Raw genomic sequence first — 8,884 nt, 5'->3', positions numbered from 1 at the left:
TAAGTCCCTCCCGCCAATGTGGTGCTATTGACTCCTGGTTCCAGCTTCTTCTTTCCCCTAGTATGATGTTGACAGTTGTGGGGCTGTAGCCAGGGGGCTTTTCGGGTCAGACCAACCCAGCATCTGTGGCTGGTTCTCTCGCCTGGGTTACAACGTTCAGCGTCGTCCCCAATTTCCCCTGGTTCCCCGGGGCCTTGGCACAGCTGGGGAACTTGCCTGTGGGTTTTACATGTGAGCTCACAGCCGGGCCGCTTCGCAGGCTCCACAGCCACAACCGTGCGAACGACCCCCGGGCAGCTCAGGCTGGCGGGACGATCCCACATCTTCACCAGTGTGGCTGTGTCGGAGTGTGTCCTGGAGGCCCTGGGCACGGTGGGTGCTGTCCACAAGCCATGGCCTCTAGAGCGTCCTGAGTCCTGACGGCCCCAGCCGCCTTGTAGGGCCTGGAGCTCTCCCCTAGGGTGCCCTGTGGTGTGGGCTCCCCATCCCGCTGCTGTTAGCCATTTCTGCCACCCCCAGACGGAGGCCCTAGTGCAGCCCCTCCCCCAGCCCCACGCTGATCCGGGCCCATCTGGACGCCCTGAGGGCCGCTCAGCAGGGCCAGCTCAGATGGGTTCGGCTGCACTGGTCCTTCTGGCTCCGTCTTGATGATGCGGTGTCATGTCTCTCTGGGTGACAGTGACTCCGCTGCCCTTCCCCCACGCTGGGGCAATCAGGCTGGAGTGGGGGAAATCATGTGGGGGGGGGTCACCTCACCTAGCGTCTGCCCCGCCTCCATCCATGGGCAGCCTCGGCCAAGATCAACGCCAGGGCCAGCAGGATCCCGGCGCCCAGGGCCAGACGGACAATGTTGTCCCAGGTGTAATCTGGGTGACAAAAGGGGAGGGGGGTGTCAGCAGCTGCTCAAGGGGGTGGGGTCGGGGGTCACCATCCAGTCGGATGAACGGGGCCCCCACCCCCTTTCTGCCCCCCACAAAAGAAAACCACCACAGCCCCATATGTCCATCCTCCCTGTCTATCTAATCTAATCTATCGGCACCCACACCCCTCTCTCCTGGGGCACTGGAACAGGGGGGCCATGGTGCTCCCATCTTTTACCAGCGGTAAGGGTGGGTGGGAGGGGGCAGAGAGGAGTGAGTGGGGGGCAGGGTCTTGGTGGGAAGAGGTGGCACAGAAAGGGGTCGTTGGGGAAGAGGTGATGTTGGGGCAGGATCTTATGGAAAGGGGCGGCACATGGGCGGGGCGTCAGGGGCAGTTCGACTCTGGTGGGTGGGGCCACGGTTCGGGTACTTGTGCCCCTTCTACAGTTTTAGGCTGCTTCTGCCGCTCTTGCCTGTGTCCATCTACACCCTCCACACCCACACCCTCCACACAGACACCCCTCTATATCCATCCATCCGCAGTGACTGGAGACTGCTCAAGGTAGACGCTGGCTCTGATCCAGGCTGATCGGTCCCAGGCTCCTCCAGCCTCTGTCTGTTTGACATTTCCAGCCTTCCTCCCCCACCCATCCCCAGTACCATGGCACTAGCCAGGCTTGGCCATACCAGCTTTGGCCAATGGGCCCATCTAACCTGGTATCCTGTCCCCCATACTGGCTGCCCCTGGCTGCTTCGCAGGGAGCTCCAGGGTACCCCCTGTGACCACTGATGGCCCCAGCTGCCCCCGGATATGGTTGCCAACTGTCTAATCACCAAAATGCAAACACCCTTGTGCTTTGAGATCATTGGGAGAACCACACTGCTCTGAAGCAATCAGCAGTGGTAGATGTAACAGTGCTGTCATCGCAACAGCCACTGTTAGATTCCAGAGTCAACAATGTGTCACTCTGAATTGGCGGGTTCAAGTCTGAACTGCAAAGGCAGAGCCCTGCTTCTGAGCCGTTCCCCCAGCCTGTCTGCAGTCGCGGAGAGACAAACCGGATACATGGCAGCATGATCCCCGGCTCTTCAGCCCTGTTTTCCCAGGGGGATACACATTGAGCTGTGCCCCACCTGGGTGGCTTTTTGGTGCCAGGGGGCAGCACAGCACCGGGGTGGGACTGTGCATTGAGGGGAAGCTCTTCCAGGCCCTGCCCCCACCAAGCCGATCTGGCAGCTGTCCAGTGAACCCTCCCCCCAAAGCATACGAAATTAGTCCAGGGGGGTCTCAGCCCAGATGGGACATTTGCTATGGGGATCTGCCCCGTCCCACCCAGCCAGCCTTCGTGGTTTCCCACAGCAGTGGCTCCTTGGGCAGCACAAACCTGTTTCTGGGGGGGCTGATGGTGATTTCCTGCCTTGAGCCCCGGTACCTGGACTCGCGCTGCCTGAGTGGGTCGGAGCCGGCGCCGTTCCTGGCTGAGTCGGGTCAGTTCCCCCTGCGGGAATAGAACCAGCCCTATAGAGCTAAAGGGGAACTTGTCTGCCAAACCGAATTGTATCAAACCAGGGGGCGCGAATTCCAAGAGCTCAGACTTGCTCTGAGATCACCAGCGGGGGTTGGGAACCACACTGGATTAATCATTTCGGGTCCAGTTTTCATGTAGACAAGGTCTTAGTCCATCTTTCTATCCCTCATCAGACACGCTCCCATCTGTCCACCACCCTCCTTCCCACAGACCGGTGGCTGTAGGTTCCCATGGATCAATCCACCATCCTTTGTGTAGAAGACCTGAACCCATCAGTTCTGTCTGCAGGGACTGTTCCCCTCCAAACGTCCCGAACGGCCCCGTGGGCATGTGAGCCAAGAGCTCTGTTCCCCAGGGGGTGAATTGTTCCATTTCTCCCGCCCCCCTTCTCCCTCCGGCTCCGTCATGGGGGGATCCAGCTGCCGGGACCCGGCTGGGTCGGTTCCCTCTGTGGGATTAAAACGAGCGTTGGCTGTGTGGGGGAAATTGCTGTTAACCTTGCTGTTGAAACTGACCCCATCCCATTCTGCGGCAAAATCTATGCACTATATGCAACATAGGCAAGCGCTGTAACGCAAGAGGCCTACAGGCCTGTATCCTGTAAAACTTGGCTTAAGCTAAAGCATTTACGTATGCTAGGCTGTGGCACTTGACCCAGATAATGGACTAGGCCAATCTCTAACTTGAAAAGAACCAAAAGGGCCTCCGGAAGAATCCCTAGCTGTCCATTATATGCACCCTCCACCCTGCAAAAGTCCCTAGTCAAAACGCTGCCACAGCAAGCCACAGATCTTGATAAGATCTTGATAGCACTGTGCTAGTTATGAAACTGCCCTTCCATTAATTCCTTATAAGGCTTTATTAATAATGCTTGAGTGGTAAGGAAATGTATCGTTTGGCTTGACTTTGGACCTATATAAGTCTGGTATTATAGGGGCAGGGCAGAGAGAGACCAGGGTGGCACCTGCGTGTGACCATCTCCGTCTCCTTCTCCCTGCATGCTTGTATTCAATAAAAGGACCTCAGACTGTTTGAACCAAACAGATGGTGTGACTCGTTTTCCACAACACCTGGGATGGGGGGAGGGATGGAACCAGCATCCAGGCCCGGGTGGCAAGGGGCTGAAATGGTGACTCAGCGATTGGGCCGCTCGCCCCATGACCTGGCATTTGTTATGGGTTCAATTGTTTGGGCTGGTGGGGGGGTGAATTCAGCGCTGGGGCCGGTGCTGTCTGGGCAGCCCCTGGGCCCCGACTCCTCTGTGCATCCCCAGAGTGGGAACAGCTGAGGGAACATCCCCCTGGGAAAGGCCCCTGCTCTGTAGCTTCCCCTGGGAGCAGGGATCCTCCCTCCCTTGGCCCTCAACCTCCAGCGGCTGCTGCTCCCGCCCCTGGCTGGGAACCCCCCAGTGACTGTCCCCGCTCCTCAGCCAGGTGTCCCCTCTGCTGGGCTTAGGGCTCAGGGCAGAGCCGGCTCTGAGCATCCCATTCGGGCAGACACGCCCTGAGGGTCTGGCTGGGTGTGGGGCTGTGGTTGAGGACCCACACAGAAGGGAATTCACTCTCTCAAGGGCCATCGAAGTGAGAGCATCTAGACAATGGAGACTGCTGGACCCACCTCTATGCAAAGATCTTCCCAGTAAACTGGAAGAAGCTATAAAGAGGGGAAGTGACAACATCCCTTGGCCTCACTCCCCCCACAACTCAACACCTGGAAACACATCTTGAGTATAGATGCCGACTCTGTGGGTGCTCCAGGACCCACGGGGAAAAATTGGTGGGTGCTCTGCACCCACCGCCAGCTCCTGGCATCCCCTGCCCCAGCTCACCTCACCTCCGCCTTCGCCTCCGCCTCCTCCTCTGAGTGCACCGCGTCCCTGCTTCTACTCCCAGTGCTTGCTGCTGCAAAACAGCTATTTCGCAGCATAACAAGTTGTGGGAGGGAGGGGGGAGGAGCGGGAAAGTGGCGCACTCAGGGGAAGAGGCGGGGCGGGAATTTGGGGAGGGAGTCCAATAGGGGCAGGGAGGAGGCGAAGTTGGGGCGGGGACTTTGGGGAAGGGGTTGGAATGGGGGCGGGGTAGGGGCGGGAGGGGTCGAGCATCCACCAGCGCCAGGAGAAGTTGGCACCTATGGTCTGGAGGACAAAGACTTTGAACTGGGGAGGGTGGTCCCGGCCGGAAGGCAGTTCCAGTCTGTGTACTGAAGATCTGTGACCTGTGGGTACCAGCTACCGAGGGAGACGCTGCTTGATTCAAATCCTGGTTAGTTTGTAGAACTCAGACTGCCAGTTTATTTTTGTTTCTTAAGTAACTGACCCTGATCTCTACGCTTGCTAGTTATAATCACTTCAACTCCATCTCTCTGGAGTTAATAAATCTCTTTTCTATTTGAGCTCAAACAGTGTGTTTTGGTTGAAGTGCCTGGGAAATCTCAAAAAGAACAGGAGTACTTGTGGCACCTTAGAGACCACAAGTAATCCTGTTCTTTTTGCGGATACAGATTAACAGGGCTGCTACTCTGAAACCTGGGAAATCTCAGCTCAGGTTACAAAGGCTGGGTGTGTCCTCTCCCCATCGAGGGAGGGGCGGACTGGGTAATGAACAGACACTGGCCAGGCTTCTGACCAGTGCAGGACAGTACCAGGCTGGGGATCTGGGAGGGACTTGACTGGCGCGTCCCTATTAATGGTTTGTGAGATCCTGGGAGATCATTCATGTAACTCCGGTGGGTGTGTCCCTGGCTGTGGATGGCTGGGTAAGTGCAGGACCTGCCAGAGGTTTGTAGCTTGACATCAGCATCACAGTTGCGAGGGATACCCCAGGTTAGAATCATAGAATCATAGAATATCAGGGTTGGAAGGGACCCCAGAAGGTCATCTAGTCCAAGCCCCTGCTCGAAGCAGGACCAATTCCCAGTTAAATCATCCCAGCCAGGGCTTTGTCAAGCCTGACCTTAAAAACCTCTAAGGAAGGAGATTCTACCACCTCCCTAGGTAACGCATTCTAGTGTTTCACCACCCTCCTAGTGAAAAAGTTTTTCCTAATATCCAATCTAAACCTCCCTCCCTGCAACTTGAGACCATTACTCCTCGTTCTGTCATCTGCTACCATTGAGAACAGTCTAGAGCCATCCTCTTTGGAACCCCCTTTCAGGTAGTTGAAAGCAGCTATCAAATCCCCCCTCATTCTTCTCTTCTGCAGACTAAACAATCCCAGCTCCCTCAGCCTCTCCTCATAAGTCATGTGTTCTAGACCCCTAATCATTTTTGTTGCCCTTCGCTGGACTCTCTCCAATTTATCCACATCCTTCTTGTAGTGTGGGGCCCAAAACTGGACACAGTACTCCAGATGAGGCCTCACCAGGTTGGTGGGACAGAGGGTCCAGCGTTTCCATAGACCCACCCCGGGAACCCTGTCACAGAGCGGAGATACTGAGCCGGGCCCCTCACCTGCTACCATCAGCTCCATGGGGTCGCTGGGATGCGACCAGACGGAGGGGTCCAATTTGGTGCCATATTGGCAGCTGTAGCTCCCTGTGTGTCTCCGGCTCACGTTGTGGATGGTAAACTCAGCCACGTCCCCAGCAGTCTCAAACCAGTGCCGTACGTCTGGGTTTCCAAGTTTATACATGAGGAATGTCGCTTTCTGGCATCGACACTCACACCGGATGGTCACAGTTCTCCCCAGGGTGACTCCCCTGCTGGGGCTCAGGGAGATGGAGGGTTTGGGGTAGCTGAGCTCTGCAGTGAGAAGGAGACAGGCCGTGAGACAGGACCCAGCACAGTCACTGCGCCCCGTCCTCACCGCACGGTCCCAGACCCGGGGCCCCTGGGAGAAAACCCAGCCAGAGGCACCTCTCTGAGATCCCAGAGATTTCTGGGAGCTACGACCGAAACTGCCTGAGGACCTAAATCCAGAGCACCCTCTGTACCTGTCTATCCACTTAATAGTCCCCCCGAGCTTGGGAGACAGGATGCCTGGGTTCTGTCCCTGGCTCTGGGAAGGGAGTGGCGTCTAGTGGTTAGAGCTGGGGGGGCCTGGCAGTCAGAGGTACTGGGAGCTGCACAGGCATAGTGAGAAAAAGCCCCCACCCTAAAGCCAACCCCGACTCTGTAACCAGACACAAGGTGCAGGGAGGATGATTCATACAAAGGGAAATGGAAGCACGGGGAAGTAAGGGACACCCCAAGGACCCCTGGGGGCAGGGATCCCACCCCGCGTCAGTCCTGAATCCACAGCGGCTGGGAACCCCCCCCATGACTCTGTCCCTGCTCCCCGGGACCCTCACCTGCTACAACAATCCGCAGGTAATCATGGGGCTCCGGTTCCGATCTGGAGCGAGATCTGCAGTGGTAGAACCCTGCGTCTTCCCGTCTGGCGCTGGGGATGGTGAATTCACCCCCGTCCCCAGCAGCGTCCAGCTCCTGGATTTGGATTTCATCTTTATACAGAAATAACCTCCTGGCCTCGTACCGACACTGACAGCGGATGGTGACGGCTGCCCCCGGGACGATCACCCCGCTGGGGCTGGCGGAGATGGAGGGTCTGGGTGCAGGGAGCTCTGCGTTCACACACAAACAGGAGTGAGATGGGGAGACACAAACCCCTCCCCATGTGTCTGTAACCTGCCCTCAGTGCCCAGCTCCAGGGACAGCACCGCGGATAACAGACACCTCACTGCATCTACAGCAGGGGTCTCAAATGCAAATGGCCACGAGGGCCACATGAGGACTAGTACATTGGCCCGAGGGCTGCACCACTGACCCCACACCCGCTGCCCTGGCCCTGCCCCCACTCCACCCCATCCATGAGGCCCCGCCCCTACCCCGCCTCTTCCCACCCCTTCCCTGCCCTCATTCCAACCCCTTCCCCGAAATCCCCACCCCAACTCCGCTCCCTCCCTGCCCCCAGGGGGTACAGGAGGGGTGAGGGGTGTGTTGGGGGCTCAGGGCAGGGGGTCGGGGTGCAGGGTGGGGCAGGGGGTCAGGGCAGGGGGTTGGGGTGCAGGAGGGGTGTGGGGTGCGGCAGAGGGCTCAGGGCAGAGGGTCGGGGTGCAGCAGGGGTGTGGGGTGCAGCAGGGAGCTCATGACAAGGGGTTGGGGTGCAGGAGGGGTGTGGCAGGGGGCTTAGGGCAGGGGGTTGTGGTGCAGGAGGGGTGCAGGGTGCGGCAGGGGTGTCAGGCAGGGTTTCGGCTGCAGGAGGCGTTCGGGGGGCGGGTCCGGGCTCCCTGCCTGCCTGCCCTGCCCCTGCACCACTCCAGGAAGTGGCTGGGACCTGGGGGGGGGCACAGGGGTCTGTGTGTTGCCCTGGACGCTCCTCCAGGTACCTCCCCCGAAGCAGACACGGGCAACGGGAGCTTCGGAGGAGGTACGTGGAGGAGCGGCCAGGGCAACACACAGACCCCTGTGCCTGACCGCTTCCCGGAGTGGCACGGGGGCAGGGCAGGCAGGCAGGGAGCCTGCCCTGCCCCTGGTGCATGCCGGGCCGGAGCCGCTCTCGGTAAACGCTGGCGGGGGGTGCCACGGGGAGCTGGCGGCCCGCAATTTGAGACCCCTGATCTACAGGGAACCTGTGAGCCGGGTTCTGGTCTCAGCCCCCGGGGTCAATCCGGAGTCACTCCTGACTGCACTGGGGGCAGGGCTGGGTTCTGATCTCAGTCCGCTGGGGTCAATCCAGAGTCAACCCTGACTGAGTTTTGGGGGAAGGTTCAGGTCTCAGCTGCTCTTTTCCCCTCCACCTCCCCGCCCCTGCCCCCATCCTTAACACTTAGCGTTGAGCAGCACAGATACTCACCTCTGGACACCTCGCTCTGCCCGGCCAGCCAGCAGCCTAGAGAGGAGACGGCTTGTTAGGGACCAGATCCCAGAGTGACTGGATCCTACACTCTGGTCTCAGATTCTCCCCAAGGGCACATGGCCTGGTCTCAGATCCTCCCTCATAGGCACATGCCCTGGCTGTCTCCAATTACTCACCGATGAAGAGGAGGGTGAGAGCAGACACCATGATGGGGCAGTGAGGGGGCCCCTTAGCGCTGCCACCAACGTCTCAGTGCCTGGCTCCACCAAGCCTCAAATAAGGAACTCAGCCGGTGGCTGCTAGAGGAAGTTGACGATGTCTCATCTCTTCCTACATCCATCACACCTTGTCTCTAATCTGCAGGCGAAATCTAATGCAGCTAAAATAAGCAGCAGTCACTGAAAAACCGAGGAAACCCTGAGAGCTTCAGCCTGGCAAATCATCATGCAGCTCACAGCTTGTTTGTGTCTGTGGGGAGTGGGGACAGGTACCCTCAATATATCCTGCAGCCTTGGGGAACGTTCAACGGGCTGGAATCCAGGAGACCACAGGGTCTAGTCTTCAATTTTCAACTGACCACGATTTCCATGCAGATTCCCCCCTCCCATCCTGTCATAGAATCATAGAATCATAGAATATCAGGGTTGGAAGGGACCTCAGGAGGTCATCTAGTCCAACCCCCTGCTCAAAGCAGGACCAA

At 58.3% G+C, this 8,884-nt stretch overlaps 1 protein-coding gene across 1 annotated transcript; it reads right to left on the bottom strand.

Moving 5' to 3' along the window:
- Positions 1–756: 756 nt before the first annotated feature.
- On the bottom strand, positions 757–8,391 carry LOC144279319 (leukocyte immunoglobulin-like receptor subfamily A member 6). Its single transcript, XM_077840790.1, has 5 exons — positions 8,361–8,391; positions 8,182–8,217; positions 6,677–6,949; positions 5,838–6,128; positions 757–866 (listed from the first exon to the last, which is right to left on the bottom strand). Exons 1-5 carry the CDS (start codon positions 8,389–8,391, stop codon positions 757–759), a joined length of 741 nt encoding a protein of 246 aa, XP_077696916.1.
- Positions 8,392–8,884: the final 493 nt, after the last annotated feature.

This window comes from Eretmochelys imbricata, chromosome 23, assembly GCF_965152235.1.
Source record: "Eretmochelys imbricata isolate rEreImb1 chromosome 23, rEreImb1.hap1, whole genome shotgun sequence".
Taxonomy (NCBI): domain Eukaryota; kingdom Metazoa; phylum Chordata; order Testudines; family Cheloniidae; genus Eretmochelys; species Eretmochelys imbricata.
The sequence above is the reverse complement of the archived record's forward strand: the minus strand, read 5'-3'. Positions and strand labels throughout refer to the sequence as shown.

What these genes read in the sequence shown, in the direction of transcription:
- LOC144279319 (XM_077840790.1), bottom strand. Translation starts at nt 8,391, where the DNA reads ATGGTGTCTGCTCTCACCCTCCTCTTCATCG. An exon ending in GCAGAGCGAGGTGTCCAGAG is followed by an intron (nt 6,950 to 8,181) that starts GTGAGTATCTGT and finishes GTGTGAACGCAG; the next exon opens with AGCTCCCTGCACCCAGACCC. An exon ending in CCTGCGGATTGTTGTAGCAG is followed by an intron (nt 6,129 to 6,676) that starts GTGAGGGTCCCG and finishes TTCTCACTGCAG; the next exon opens with AGCTCAGCTACCCCAAACCC.